The 16,326-nt window shown below is 39.3% G+C and overlaps 3 protein-coding genes across 5 annotated transcripts; all 3 read left to right on the top strand.

The window, feature by feature from the left end:
• The first annotated feature begins 4,684 nt into the window (after positions 1 to 4,684).
• Positions 4,685 to 9,257, top strand: LOC142964553 (interleukin-1 beta-like). Of its 3 annotated transcripts, none has more exons than XM_076104919.1 (3): positions 4,685 to 4,907; positions 8,357 to 8,490; positions 8,603 to 9,257. In XM_076104919.1, exons 2-3 carry the CDS (start codon positions 8,368 to 8,370, stop codon positions 8,846 to 8,848), a joined length of 369 nt encoding a protein of 122 aa, XP_075961034.1. In that variant the 5' UTR covers positions 4,685 to 4,907; positions 8,357 to 8,367; the 3' UTR covers positions 8,849 to 9,257. The 3 variants fall into 3 exon arrangements, with proteins under 3 accessions (XP_075961034.1, XP_075961035.1, XP_075961033.1); XM_076104920.1 differs by lacking the exon at positions 4,685 to 4,907 and adding an exon at positions 7,915 to 8,143; XM_076104918.1 differs by lacking the exon at positions 4,685 to 4,907 and having other exon boundaries at positions 8,180 to 8,490.
• Positions 4,949 to 7,311, top strand: LOC142964552 (nuclear factor 7, brain-like). Its single transcript, XM_076104917.1, has one exon. It carries the CDS (start codon positions 4,949 to 4,951, stop codon positions 6,374 to 6,376), a length of 1,428 nt encoding a protein of 475 aa, XP_075961032.1. The 3' UTR covers positions 6,377 to 7,311.
• A 2,174-nt stretch (positions 9,258 to 11,431) lies between the features above and the next one.
• On the top strand, positions 11,432 to 14,396 carry LOC142964387 (nuclear factor 7, brain-like). Its single transcript, XM_076104685.1, has one exon. The coding sequence runs from the start codon at positions 11,597 to 11,599 to the stop codon at positions 13,022 to 13,024; it is 1,428 nt and encodes a 475-aa protein (XP_075960800.1). The 5' UTR covers positions 11,432 to 11,596; the 3' UTR covers positions 13,025 to 14,396.
• The last annotated feature ends 1,930 nt before the right edge of the window (positions 14,397 to 16,326 follow it).

Below are 16,326 nucleotides of genomic sequence, written 5' to 3'. Positions count from 1 at the left end.
ATTGATGGTTTCTTCAGTTGTAGGTTTGAAAGAGACACGATATTGGTTACTTTGAACGTATTTCTCCAAAGTCATATTACGCTGGCCGGGTGAAATGTGGTCTACACGAAGACGTGATTTCAACGCATTTAATGTTTTATATAAAATGTCATAAATATGGAACTATAGACTGTGTGCTGTCAACAAGAAGCTCCCAGGACATCGTAATGAGAGCAGAGTACAATATGTCTCTATGTTCTTGTAAAATACGAGTCTGTGTTTACTGCTGGAACACGCATGCGCAGGCACTTAGGCTCAGAGATCCTACTACAACTTTGAAACATGCAGCTGTGTCTGGAAACTCGGCACGGGACATGAGGAGCGAAGTGAACGAGCTGACGGAATAAACGAGGCTTCACGCTAACGACATACTGTGTAAGCACTTGAACTACTGAATTACAATATTGCAAACCAAAATATCATGTTGTGCTCACCATGCGGTCGAAGCTGCTAGCTTGTAACGTTCGCATGTTAGCTTGTGCCTACAGCAGCATGGACAAACAGTAAACATAAACATGTGTGTTAGTTAATGTTGGAGACTGTATTTATGGACTATCGCTGTAGCCCGACGTTATAAAATTATTAGTATTATTAGTATTTAGCAGTGGCGGCTGGCCAATAGAGGGCCATGGGGCGTGGCCCCACCTTGAGCCACAAAAAAAATAAAATTATCATAATAAAAAATTATACAAATTGTCAATATTTGTGTTTTTGAAATATGGAATGTAACCAGTAATATTTGTAAATTATGATATCTGCGCAAAATATATGCTTTTCCTGTACGTCCTAACCCCCTGTCTGCACGTCTCAGCAGCGCTGGGACCATAGACAAATGGCCCACAAGAGGCGGGTCTATGAAGCAGTTTAGCCAATTGCTGATTAAAGACAACAAATGAGTGACATACAATATAGCCAATCAGCGTCCTCAAATAGATTCAGCTCGGGGCCAAAGTCCCAAGATTCTCGTCAGCAGAAGTCTCTACAGGCGAGCGCCAGCGCCAGCGCGAGCACTACTCTCTCCTCCAAGACCCGTTTGAGAGGAGAACTTTGGCGGAGAAACTACAGCTGTAAGAGCTGATCCCAGATCAGCCTGACCTCACAATCAGACAGCAGACTGGCGGGAAAGGGAAGCTTCTCTAGTAGCTAGACAGGCAGGTTTGGCTAGCTGGATGCAGTCACGCTAATAACGTATTTAGCTTTTTAAAACAACGGGGACAGATCTAGCACGGACAGTTAGGGAGTGAGGGACATGAAGCACCTGTCTGAGGAAGTAAGGAAACATGAGAACACCAGGGCACACATGGAGAACTCTGTCAAGCTACATATTAGGCAAAGTGAACATATTTTCTTTTAATTTAACATTTAATTGAGATGGTAAATTAACAGTGAAAACTCATCATAGCTTAAATTAACATCAGTATTCCTAATTTTTTCACTTCATGTTTACTTCTCCTGATCTTTGCCTCCCTATAACAAGGTCCATAGGGGCATCTCAATAAATAAACATGTTCTATTATATTATATTTTTTATATATATAGATATATACTGATATCTATATATGTATGTGTTTGTTTTATATTATACTGAATATTATATGATATATATATATATTATACTGAATTCCCTGTGAGGGTGACAAAAATATGATGTCCTGACGTGTTTATCAAAGTGTTATTTACTGCTTTATTTCATGTTCGAATAATTGTTAAATATTTAACTGCAAAGTTGTAATGTGCGTTTGATACCTTCATTTTTTTGCATTAAATCCTACTGGGATGTTTGCTGAAATTGATTGGATGGCCCTACCTAGAAAATTTTCCACCAGCCACCACTGGTATTTAGGAAATTTCACATTCAAAACATTTCTACATTGAAAATACGGTGACATTTAAAAGATGGTTAAAAGTGGTTCAAAAGTGACGTTTTTTTCGCCCGTCGACTATTTGAAGACGTTGATTAAACGTTCACGTTTAGACCAGATTTCACTGGGATTTGCAATATTGGCTTTCAACTGATAAATGTGGATGAGGTTTGATTGGATGGCCCTACCTAGAAAATTATCCACCAGCCGCCACTGGTATTTAGGACATTTCACGTTCAAAACATTTCTACATTGAAAACACGTTTAAAAGTTGTTCAAAAGTCAAATTTTTTTCGCCGACTATTTGAAGACGTTGATTAAACGTTCACGTTTAGACCAGATTTCACTGGGATTTGCAATATTGGCTTTCAACTGATAAATGTGGATGAGGTTTGATTGGATGGCCCTACCTAGAAAATTTGCCACCAGCCACCACTGGTATTTAGGACATTTCACGTTCAAAACATTTCTACATTGAAAATACGGTGACGTTTAAAAGATGGTTAAAAGTGGTTCAAAAGTGACGTTTTTTTCGCCCGTCGACTATTTGAAGACGTTGATTAAACGTTCACGTTTGGACCAGATTTCACTGGGATTTGCAATATTGGCTTTCAACTGATAAATGTGGATGAGGATTCTTAGTAAACCTCTAAAATGAAGATATACTATTAGCACAATGTAGAAGGCGAACAATTTTAGTCTTGCAAATCCCGTTGAAATCTGGTCTAAACGGAAAAATGCTCACTGGGATGTCTTTGGATGTCTCCAAAATGAAACCAGAATTTTGAATCCGGCTTTATCCAAAATTCAGATTTGTATTCTGCCACATATTTATTAAGGTAATGCCTCGTTGCAAAACAATTTATCAGGGAATTTGCTAAAGTTCACATCACGGAGAATATGTGCAATGTACAGAAATTATATAAATCTATGAATGTAGGTTTTATGTGTTGAAACTGGTTCATGAAACTTTGAGACATTGATCATAATTTTTGTTTTAATGTTATTGTTCTAGAAAATTATTTTTGGTTATTTTGTAGAAATGAATTTAGTGTCATGACTTAAAGTCTTTTTGGTACTTCTTATTGTACTTTATACAAATAAAACATCAAAACTTCATTCTGAGTTACATAATTACAGCTCTTACAGAAAAATGACAAGTGAGATAAGCAAATTTAATGACATTTTTAATTTTTTTGATGTTATTGAATTCATTTTGACGTGTTAAACTGGGGAAACCAGAGCACACTGGAGAAAATCCTTAATTAACTACCATTGCAGTAGAAGTCCCACAGACTCACAAAGGCTCAAGCCTTCTAACTGAGGTGGCCGTGAGAGCTCAAGTCCTGCCCCACATTGAGGTGACCTGCTCCGGTGGTCTCTGCCTCTATGATGGGGTAAAGCGACATGGACCTCTGCAAAATTCACAATATGGAAGTAGTGTGGACTCAGCTGACGACTCCGGTATGGATTCAACCGACTCCTCCGGTATAGACTCAGACGACTCTTCCGGTATAGACTCTCAGCCAACTCCTCCGGTGTGGACTCAGCTGACTGCTGGGGGGGGGGGGGACCTGATCTTCCGTCAACTTATTTTTATTTTTTTTTGGTCCGGTTGACTTTTCTTCTCCTGGAACCAGCGCCTCCACGAATATTTTGGGCTGCAGGTCCCGTGGGCTTCTGTTTGATGAGAGCACGCAACACATTAGCTCCAATGACGGTGGTTTTCTCAAGACCCGACACAACCAGCATTAGCACATTGAGTTGTTGCTCTTCCAACGTGTCCATATTAAGGTTGGCTTGGATCCACCCGATTACACGCTCACGCGAGACATCAGCTGTAAATGGAATCGACCCTTGGCCGCTGTATAGCTCTACGAGAGGTCTGACTTCATTAGGGATGTGCTTTTCTGTCCATTTAGTGTGTACATATGACGCTGCATATCCAGAATGCAACACAGCCTCCGTATCTATTCCGTTTACTTTGCAAGCAACTGAATACTTGCGAGGCATGATAGTGAAACCTTGCACCGCATTTTTAGTAAACGCGTGTGCAAGGTAACGGATTGCATCCGCGCCAATTATGGGTCTTTCCGGGTCGCTTCCTTCCACAACACGGACATGTATCGAAGGGCACGTGTGTGGAAACACAGCTCCGTGAAATCTAAACCACAGCTTGGTCCCCCCAATAACCTTCACAGTCCTCCCGTTCATCACCGTGGTAGATTTTCGTTGGATAGTTGGAGTTTTGTGCTTTGGACATGTGTCCGCCACCATTGTTTGCTGATCAGAGAGTGTTTAGAACCACAGTCCCACTCTGCTGTTGTCTGAATACCATTTAAAACACATTTTAAACGATAGGGTGCTACATCTAATGGCATTACATCTGTAAGTTCGTCAACTAACGGTTATGGAGTAATGGAACATATATTGACATGTCAGCAAAATGAAACCAGAATTTTTAACTCGGCTTTATCCAAAGTTCAGATTTGTGTTCTGCCAACTAGCACATATTTATTAAGATAATGCCTTGTTGCAAAACAATTTATCAGGGAATGTGCTAAAGTTCACATCACGGAGAATATGTGCAATGTACAGAGATGATATAAATCTGTGAATATAGGTTTTATATGTTGAAACCGGTTCATGAAACTTTGAGACATTGATCGTGATTTTTGATTTAACCCTGCTGTCGTGTTCGTTTCTCCCCTCTTACTTTAGTTAATCGAGTGTGATCTTTATTTAGTCCACCTGGATGAAATGAACACAGTCATGAAGAGATTTTAGCACGTTTCCTGTTACAGCGGCTGACACCATCTATTGGTGACTAAATGACATAACAGCATTTCCTCCTAATAACTACACCTGTCACACAGGTTTGTGGAACAGAAAGAAGATTTTGACATTGTTGAACAGAGCTGAGACGCCATTACAGGGTGTGAGATCTCTGCTGGAAAACACACGTTTGGAGTATTTGAACCAGTGAAGAGACGGAACAGTAACTTGGTGAGTCTTGTTATTGAAAGATGATTTAGATACCAAGACAAATGGCTGAGAAGATAGTTCTTGTTGAAAGTTTCCTGAACTGCCATGTTTGTTCAGAGACGTTCAGAGATCCTGTGTCTCTGAGCTGCAACCACAGCTTCTGTTCAAGCTGCCTGCAACTATTCTGGAAACAAGCTAAAAACAAAAACTGTCCCATTTGTAAAAGAAAATCCTCAAAAGAATATCTTTGGGTGAACTTTCCACTGAAGGAACTGGCTGACTCGTTTGCTGAGAGACAGAAAACTGGATCACCTGAGACAGAAAAAGGAGAGAAGAAGGTGGAGGTGGTGTGTAGTAAACATGGAGAAGAGACTAAACTGTTCTGTAAGGATGAAGAGAGTGTTGTGTGTCCTGTCTGTGAGTTTTCTCTCCACCAGAGTCACAAGGTGGTTCCTATAGAACAAGCAGTCAGTGACCTGAAGGACCAGCTGAGATCTGACTTAGAGTCTCTGCAGGACAAGAGGGACAAACACAAACAAGTGGAGGAAACATACAATGAAATGATTGAACACTCCAAGAAGCAGCTGTTGTCCACAGAGAGGCAGATCAGAGCAGAGTTCAACAAGCTCCACCAGTTCCTGAAAGAGGAAGAGGAGTCCAGACTGACAGCTCTGAGGGAGGAAGAGCAGCAGAAGGGGAAGACTATCAGCAGAGAGATGAAGATGATTCAGGAGCAGATCTCCTCTCTGTCAGACAGCATCTCTGCTGTTGAAGAAGACCTGCAGAAACACAACGTGTCATTCCTCAGCAGTTATAAAGCCACTCAGACCAGAGCCAGAGTCCAGAGCTCACTGTCAGATCCACAGCTGGTCTCAGGAGTGCTGATAGATGTGGCCAAACACCTGGGCAACCTGTCCTTCAGAGTCTGGGAGAAGATGAAGGACAAGGTCCACTTCAGTCCTGTCATTCTGGACCCAAACACTGCAAACCCCTGGCTCTATCTGTCTGATGATCTGACCAGTGTGAGACATGGAGACACAGACCAGAAGCTTCCTGACAATCCAGAGAGAAACACTTATTCTACCACTGTTCTGGGCTCTGAGGGCTTCAGCTCAGGGAAACACAGCTGGGAGGTGGAGGTGGGAGACCATCCTCACTGGTTTGTAGGTTTGGCTAAAGAGTCAGTTGACAGGAAGGGAAAGATATTTGTTTCACCAGAATATGGAGTCTGGTGTTTAACTCATCGTAGTGGAAAATACAGTGATGGATCTAGTCAGACTGTCAGAGTGAAGAAGAGTCTCCAGAGGATCAGAGTCCAGCTGGACTATGACATGGGGGACGTGTCCTTCTACGACCCTGAAGACATGACTCACATCTACACTCTCAGAGACACTTTCACTGAGAAACTCTTCCCATGGTTCTGTATTGGAAAGTCTGGTGATGCTAAAACTGCTGATATCAAAATGTGTCAAACTGATATTTCTCTGTGATGTTCAGACATGTTAGTGTTTGTTCAGACTTTACTCTGACTTCACTGTGAGTCAACATCTCATTGATAGAATCAATACAATCAACAGTTATGACTCATCAGAATCAAACTGTATTACATCATCAGATCATCAACTTTCACACAAAAACAAATCATTTTTCAACTATAACTAAATCATCATCTTGTGTTTAATCAGAACACAATCTAACATTTAGTGAATCCACTAAACCAAACACTTTGTTTCCAGTTGTGTGTTTCTTTAACTTTGATCTTCATCAGACATCAGTTTTAGTTTATTAGATTTCTGGATCTTCTGTTGAGTTATTTCAGCTTTGATGTTATAATTTCAGTGTTTTACACTTTACACTCAGAGTCTCAGAGGTTCAGTGAATCAAAACACATTCTGACTCTGATTGATTATCTTTAATGATTGAAATTGTTTTTCTTAACTGTCTCTACTGTCGTTAACTACTCAACACAGAAATCATTGTTTTAATCTGAAATTCATTTTTGGAAGTTAATAAATTAAAGATGTAAGAATCTGTAGTTGTGCAAAAATGTGTTAAAAATAAAAACTTTTAAGATAAAAGCTGTTAATTCAGATTATAAACATTGTGTTTTTTGACATTTTATATTTTTCTGTTGAGTTATTTTAGTTTTGGATACTTTGTTATATTTGTTATAATCATCTGTTTTAATTGTTTTCTATGTTTAGAAGAGATAAAGAGTGTAAATATAAAGTCTAAGAATCTAAAATATATACAATTATTAAACCAGGTGAACAGTATGGATCATAATAATATAAATGGGTTTTGATTCAGTCTGTAATTCTTTCAAAGCTTCTTCATTCTGTTTATGAGGATTTTTGTAGTTTTTACATGATCAGTAACATGAACGATGAATTAAAATGTTTGTGATCAACATAAAGGAACTTTAGTTTAAAACGTCTTATTTCATTGAATCAACTATATCTTTATAAATGTACATCAGATGGATGCTGCTTCATGACGTGTAATTAAATCACCAACAGGTTTTATTCACAATGTTCTGTATGAAGTTGTTTCAAGTTTCTTTACAAACATCTGTGAAATATTCATGTGACGAATTACAAAGAATACAAATAATGAAAAACAATTAATCAACCAGATCATAACAAAAGACAATATGTAAATTAATCTCAAAAAGTTAAATAATAATAATACTCAACAATCTCCTCGAGGAACGACTCGCTTTTAGACTTTGTGTTTGTTAACAACTCAAAGAAGCAGAATGATTGTGGTTGTTGATCATCTTTGTAATGTGAAGTTGTAACAGTGCGTTGATGCTCACGTCTGTTATAGACAGCCTCACTGAAGAGAGGGAGCACTGAGGGTTGTACACACACAACACACTGTTTAAGAAATGCTTTCACTGTTACATTTCATTCATTCTGTCACCTACTGAATGCACTTCTCAGGGACAACATGCTCACATGTGCTCAATGTCATCAACGTTATAGAATGTGCAGCATGTGTACAGGATGTGATGGCACGGACACATTGTACTTCCTGTAAACGTCACAAGATGGAGACAAAGTCCATGTTGTTCTTTGCTGCACAGGTTGATCAATAGCAGCACCTCTTAGCACTTTCTGATGGATTCTTCTTTTCACACAGATCCTTCACAGAAACCTCGTTGTGTTTGTCTGATGTCCTGTTTGTCCAGAGTAGCTCACACATCCAGAGTGGAATAGAAGTATAAAGTAGCAGCACCACTGGTGTAACTGATGGTATTGGGTACTTTTGAAAACAGATCTCAAATATATATATATATATATATATATATATATCATAACTACCTCCAAGTCAAAGCAGTTTGATGCCTTTTACCTGTTGTACAAATGCTAATGTACCTTTAGTAAACTGCACTTAAAGTAGCACCATGACAGACAGTCTTTCAGTTTTCAATAAAAGCGAACCTCTACCCTCTCTTCTCTCCTCAGTTCTCCTGAACATGTCCACATACTTGCACCCTGCACCCAGCGTCGAGGGCAGAACGGTGGCTCTGGGCATCAAGGGCACAAATCTCTACCTGAGTTGCCGCAAAGATGGTGCCGAGCCAACTCTGCATCTGGAGGTAAAGCTCGTGACTCGTCACGCGATTCTCACCACACACTTTGTCGTGCTATGAAAGGGTGATGCAGTGACCCTTTACGCAGACCCTGACCTTTACCTTTTCACACCCTCAGGCGGTGGAGAACAAGAGTCTGTTGAGCGGATTGGGCACGAGCATCAGCATGGACAGCGACCTGGTGAGATTCCTCTTCTACAGACAGGACACCGGGGTGAACATCAGCACCCTCATGTCCGTTGCCTACCAGAACTGGTACATCAGCACGGCGCAGCAGGACAACAAGCCGCTGGCAATGTGCCTGGAGTCCGCCACGCGCTCCCGAATCTTCAGCATCCGAGAGGAGGTTGAACGTCAGAGTTAAAAACCTGCCAAAGACGCCCAAAGTGGAATGTGGATCTGCATCTGGGGGTCAAGTTTGACCCTCTGAAGAAGACATTATTTTGGGGGTATTGAACAGAGCGTAATAATATACTGCACTTCAGCTATTTTGATTCAGAAAAGCAACAAAGACACGATACGGTTGTCTGGTAAAAGGTTGCGAGTATTCCAGTGCTTCTATTTACTGTATGTACCAAGTACAGAAAGTGAAATGCTTCGTGTGTTGTCTTAAGTCACGTTTCACCAGAAGATGGCATCATTGTGCTTCTCTGGTGAACACCCTGTGTATTTATTGTGCTGAATGACATGACACACTGTTGATGCTTTTATCTATTCATGTATTTATCTATTTATGCAACATGTTAATATACATGTAGATATTTATTTGGAAATCTGCGTACTAACAAGTATTTAATGTGCAGTGAAATATAGAATAAAGCCTTGTAACTTATTTGGATTTGTGTCTTATATTAGTTCACTGAAATGATAAGGGACTTCACCATAAACATCAGCTGTCGCCCATTTTCTAGAGACAGTTATTGTGATCAGATTATGAGCTGCAGTTCTGTCCTCCATCTAATATTTCTACAGAACACAGAGACCCAGTAACCAACCAGTGTTACCATGTTCCTATGGCTGAATACTATTAGTACACTTCTGAGGTACTTTTACTTTACTTGAGTATTTTCATTACATGATACTTTATACTTCTACTCCATGCACATTTCACCACTTATGACTCCACTACCTTCATTTGACAGCTGTACTCACGAGTGGGATTGTAGATACATTTCGAAACAGCTGATGCATTTTGTAATAATGAAATTAAATAAAGAATAATTTACAATAGTCTGACATTCTGGAAGTGGTCAGTCTGAAAGAGTCCTCTGACTTTTGATACTTTGAAGTAGAGTTTTCTCTAGTCGTATTAGTGAGTTTGGTCTCATGTTTTAAGAAATACTTACCAAAGTAAATTGCATACATTTGGCTGTTTTGACTTGTGATAAATAGGAGAATATGAGATAAACAAATCAAATTCAAACATCAGCATTGATTCCTTTAAACCCTTTTAATATATATGACAGGCCGTCTGGTCCTTTTTGTCATTTTTCTTCAATGAATGTGTTAGAAAATGTCCTTTTTGTAAATTATTTTGCTCCTTTTTTCAGGAGAAATGTAACTTTCAAAATCTGGCAAGTATTTGTCATTATTATATGTTATAAATGCTTAAAACAGTGTGTTATAACAAAAAAGTAAAACAACGGATTTGAATTTTCATCAGGTTTCTCTTTATAAACAATTGTAAATGTAAATGAAGAACACTTTTGAGATTACAGAAATGAAACTCAACCTATTTTGCATCTTCTCAAACTGTTTTGTTTGCCGAGAGCTTTCAGTGTCCGTGTTACAGGTTGTTATATTTGTCCATGTCGAGGCGTTTCTTTAGCTGCAGTGGTAGTCCCTGAAGCAGTTCCTTTACAGCTGAAGACAGAGCCCAACCTTGCACTCCTCACACATCCAGGGTGTGCTTTCATGGCAGAGAGTGCACTGTTTCCTCCCCAGGCTTGCCTTCTGTCTTTTCTCAGTGTCCTCTCTTCTGTTGGTGGAGACAGGAAAGTGGCCTTGAGTGGGGGGGCTTAGGTGGGCCAGCCAGTGGCACGCCGAACAGCTTTGCACACAGCTCCTCCTGGAAATCCTGGCGTGTCATTGGCTAAAAATGTCAGGGTCTGCCACCGTTTTCCAGGCCTCTTGATGAATTGGTGACCAGCAACGAGGGGCTTCAAAAAAGCAATAATAAAGCAATTTGAGACAAAGCCAATAAGAAAATATACACTAGATATTGAAAAACATTATTGTAATAAAGCTGGGAATAAATATCCAGTGTATACAAACTGTATTACTTACTGTGGTTGAGATGGTGACACTCCTCCTGTCTCCTCCTGTCTCCTCCTGTCCTTTCCTCTCCCTGGTAGATCTCCTCGACATTTCTCCTTCCACTATTTACAAAATGACTACCAATGAAATCTATAAAAACACGAACTATGGCGAAAACACGGCCGAAAACACGACAAAAAACACTCCAAAACTCTCAGAAACAATACTAATACTATTATTTACAACACCAGAATATTATTTATGAAGAAAACACTGCTAAAACACTGCTATAATACTGCTATAATACTGCTATAATACTGCTATAATACTCAAAAGTTGTACTCTCACTCAGCTGCTGCTTTCCTGCTCTGCTCACCCCCCCGGCAGGCAATCCCGGCACTGGTTTCTCCACTACCGTAATGTACCATATATCAATCAATGGTTGAGGAGTTACGGTGATTTGAATTATGCATGTCACTTTCTGTCTCCGGCGACAGGGTTCGTTCTGAAGTCTGGATATTATAGTTAATCGAGTGTGATCTTTATTTAGTCCACCTGGATGAAATGAACACAGTCATGAAGAGATTTTAGCACAACATGTTTCCTGTTACACCATCTGCTGGTGACTAAAGGACATAACAGCATTTCCTCCTAAAAACTCACACTGTGACAGAGAAAAGTGAAACTGAAAGAAGATTGTGACATTGTTGAACATTGTTGAACAGAGCTGAGACGCCATTACAGGGTGTGAGATCTCTGCTGGAAAACACACGTTTGGAATATTTGAAGCAGTGAAGAGACGGAACAGTAACTTGGTGAGTCTCGTTATTGAAAGATAATTTAGATACCAAGACAAATGGCTGAGAAGATAGTTCTTGTTGAAAGTCTCCTGAACTGCCATGTTTGTTCAGAGACATTCAGAGATCCTGTGTCTCTGAGATGCAACCACAGCTTCTGTTCAAGCTGCCTGCAACTATTCTGGAAACAAGCTAAAAACAAAAACTGTCCCATTTGTAAAAGAAAATCCTCAAAAGAAATTCCAAATGTGAACTTTCCACTGAAGGAACTGTCTGACTCGTTTGCTGAGAGACAGAAAACTGGATCATCTGAGACAGAAAAGGGAGAGAAGAAGGTGGAGGTGGTGTGTAGTAAACATGGAGAAGAGACTCAACTGTTCTGTGAGGATGAAGAGAGAGTTGTGTGTCCTGTCTGTGAGTTTTCTCTCCACCAGAGTCACAAGGTGGTTCCTATAGAACAAGCAGTCAGTGACCTGAAGGACCAGCTGAGATCTGACTTAGAGTCTCTGCAGGACAAGAGACACAAACACAAACAAGTGGAGGAAACATACAATAAAATTATTCAACACTCCAAGAAGCAGCTGTTGTCCACAGAGAGGCAGATCAGAGCAGAGTTCAACAAGCTCCACCAGTTCCTGAAAGAGGAAGAGGAGTCCAGACTGGCAGCTCTGAGGGAGGAAGAGGAGCAGAAGGGGAAGACTGTCAGCAGAGAGATGAAGATGATTCAGGAGCAGATCTCCTCTCTGTCAGACAGCATCTCTGCTGTTGAAGAAGACCTGCAGAAACACAACGTGTCATTCCTCAGCAGTTATAAACCCACTCAGACCAGAGCCAGAGTCCAGAGCTCACTGTCAGATCCACAGCTGGTCTCAGGAGCGCTGATAGATGTGGCCAAACACCTGAGCAACCTGTCCTTCAGAGTCTGGGAGAAGATGAAGGACACGGTCCACTTCAGTCCTGTCATTCTGGACCCAAAGACTGCAAACCCCTGGCTCTATCTGTCTGATGATCTGACCAGTGTGAGATATGGAGACACAGACCAGAAGCTTCCTCACAATCCAGAGAGATTCACTAAGTATGCCTCTGTTCTGGGCTCTGAGGGCTTCAGCTCAGGGAAACACAGCTGGGAGGTGGAGGTGGGAGACCATCCTCACTGGGTTGTAGGTTTGGCTAAAGAGTCCATTGACAGGAAGGGAAAGCGAGTTGCTTCACCAGAATATGGACTCTGGTGTTTACTTCATCACAGTGGAAAATACACTGATGGATCTGGTCAGACTGTCAGAGTGAAGAAGAGTCTCCAGAGGATCAGAGTCCAGCTGGACTATGACATGGGGGACGTGTCCTTCTACGACCCTGAAGACATGACTCACATCTGCACTCTCAGAGACACTTTCACTGAGAAACTCTTCCCATATTTCAGTGTTGGAAAGTCTGGTGATGATAAAACTGCTGATATCAAAATGTGTCAAACTGATATTTCTCTGTGATGTTCAGACATGTTAGTGTTTGTTCAGACTTTACTCTGACTTCACTGTGAGTCAACATCTCATTGATAGAATCAATACAATCAACAGTTATGACAGAAACTATACATCTACTCAATACAGAAGTTGCATTACATCATCAGGTGATAAACCTACAGGTACAATTAAAGGATGATTTTTAAATCACTGTTTTATTAAACTGGTTATCATCATCTTGTGTTTAATCAGAACACAATCTAACATTTAGTGAATCCACTAAACCAAACACTTTGTTTCCAGTTGTGTGTTTTTTCTTAACTGTCTGTCCCAAATGAATAATGCAAAATGTTTTTTATCTTTGTTTATTGTTTTCATGCAACTTACTGAAAAAAAAATCAGTCTTTTAATGTGAAATTCATGAATGTAGAAATTAAGGATTTAAGAATCTGTTGAGCAAAAATGTGTTGAAGAGGGAAACTAAGATCAATCTGCAAACTGTATGACATCATTGGTACAAAAAAGTTCGAGGCACTTAATTATTCTGGTTGTAAGTATCTTGTTTTCTATAATTGTTAATATTCTGTTGAATTATTTTAGTTTTGAATATATATATATTTTTCTTTGGAAACAACTGTTTTAATTGTGTTTTATGTTAAAAGATCTAACTTTATTCATTCTGAGGGAAATTGCTGTGCAGCAGTTGCAAAACAAAGTGGGAATAGTGTAAATATAAAGTCCAAGAATCCAAAATATATACAATTATTAAACCAGGTGAACAGTATGGATCATAATAATATAAATGGGTTTTGATTCAGTCTGTAATTCTTTCAAAGCTTCTTCATTCTGTTTATGAGGATTTTTGTAGTTTTTACATGATCAGTAACATGAACGATGAATTAAAATGTTTGTGATCAACATAAAGGAACTTTACTTTAAAATGTCTTATTTTATTGAATCAACTATATCTTTATAAATGTACATCAGATGGATGCTGCTTCATGACGTGTAATTAAATCACCAACAGGTTTTATTCACAATGTTCTGTATGAAGTTGTTTCAAGTTTCTTTACAAACATCTGTGAAATATTCATGTGACGAATTAAAAAGAATACAAATAATGAAAAACAATTAATCAACCAGATCATAACAAAAGACAATATTTAATCTTAAAACATTAAATATACATTTTTCATTATCAAATCAACAGATTCCTCAGTGAAACTCTTTCAGCGTCAACATTTATGGACAGTCCAGCTGAATGAAGTCAGATCTTCTTTTGTAAAGTCACGTGACTAATGAAGCGACTGCACACAAAGAAAGCTGAATGGAGCTCATACCTCCCTGATGAAGGCTCAGTAGCTGTAAACATGTGAGCAATAAAGAGTTGTGCAACTTGTTTCATGTTGATGGAGTTGTATTGCTTCTCTCACTGGTCTGTACCTCACTGTGTGTGTGTTCTCAACATTAGAAACAGTCAGAAATCACATTTAAAAAGATGGTTCAACTTTACCCTCCTACAACTTCACTGCTTCATCATCAACTCTAAGAAAGGAAGTTTAAACAAATAATACTTTACAACAATCTCCTCGAGGAACGACTCGCTTTTAGACTTTGTGTTTGTTAAAAACTCAAAGAAGCAGAATGATTGTGGTTGTTGATCATCTTTGTAATGTGAAGTTGTAACAGTGTGTTGATGCTCACGTCTGTTATAGACAGCCTCACTGAAGAGAGGGAGCACTGAGGGTTGTACACACACAACACACTGTTTAAGAAATGCTTTCACTGTTACATTTCATTCATTCTGTCACCTACTGAATGCACTTCTCAGGGACAACATGCTCACATGTGCTCAATGTCATCAACATTATAGAATGTGCAGCATGTGTACAGGATGTGATGGCACGGACACATTTTACTTCCTGTAAACGTCACAAGATGGAGACAAAGTCCATGTTGTTCTTTGCTGCACAGGTTGATCAATAGCAGCACCTCTTAGCACTTTCTGATGGATTCTTCTTTTCACACAGATCCTTCACAGAAACCTCGTTGTGTTTGTCTGATGTCCTGTTTGTCCAGAGTAGCTCACACATCCAGAGTGGAATAGAAGTATAAAGTAGCAGCACCACTGGTGTAACTGATGGTATTGGATGCTTTTGAAAACAGATCTCAAATATATATATATATATATATCATAACTACCTCCAAGTCAAAGCAGTTTGATGCCTTTTACCTGTTACCTGTTTACCTTTAGTAAACTGCACTTAAAGTAGCACCATGACAGACAGTCTTTCAGTTTTCAATAAAAGCGAACCTCTACCCTCTCTTCTCTCCTCAGTTCTCCTGAACATGTCCACATACTTGCACCCTGCACCCAGCGTCGAGGGCAGAACGGTGGCTCTGGGCATCAAGGGCACAAATCTCTACCTGTGTACGCATACATGGAATTTGTCTCCGGTTTCCACTCCGCTCTCAATGTACATACACTATTTTACAATAAACAAGAGAAAATATATAAAGAATGAAAAAGGGCAGCAAAAAAAGTAGAACAGATGTAGGTATAAACATTTAACGGCTATATACAATATAAATATATATCCCAAAAAAAAGTGTGTATATATATATATATATACATATATATATATATATATATATATATATACATATATATATATATATATATATATATATATATATATATATCAGCTGCAGCGTCCAATCACATAACATATGAACAATGAGGGTGCGTGTCGGCCGTTAAAACACTTCCTGGAAGGTTGTTCTCGTGCATCCTCGCTCATGTCTCCTTGGAGATCCCTCCTCGATCCTCGATCCTGGCTCCTCCGAGCAGAAATAAGAGCTTTGGGACGGCTGTCAACTGGTGCAGCAGAACAACTTCCGGTTCAAGCGAGGAAATGACAAATAAGAGACTTGGGATGTGCCCTGAGAAGCATGAGAAAATGTCAAGTTAGTTAGTGACAATACCACTTCCTGAAGGCCTACTCATTTAAATATCTTATATACGGTCTATGATTAAAATACGAATCATAATTAACTCGCAGATTAGACATTTTTTAAATAAGAAATGTGTGTGTGGGGGGGTTAAATGTCTTCTAAACACGTCACATATATTTAACAATTGTTTTACATAGAGTGTAAAACAAACAAAAGTGTGTGTTGTTTATGACATACATACTTAATAAAATACATACATACTTAATACAAAACTATGAGCTCTGCAAGGTGATCAAAATGTGAATATATTTTTGATATTTAGATTTTTCGGGTTTTGTTGTGAAAGGTCAACCGGAAGTACAAAGCGTTTAGTC

The sequence above is a fragment of the Anarhichas minor genome, unplaced genomic scaffold (assembly GCF_050575085.1).
Source record: "Anarhichas minor isolate MPS153535 unplaced genomic scaffold, ASM5057508v1 ptg000030l, whole genome shotgun sequence".
Classification (NCBI taxonomy): Eukaryota; Metazoa; Chordata; class Actinopteri; order Perciformes; family Anarhichadidae; genus Anarhichas; species Anarhichas minor.
This window is presented reverse-complemented; position numbering and strand designations above follow the sequence as displayed.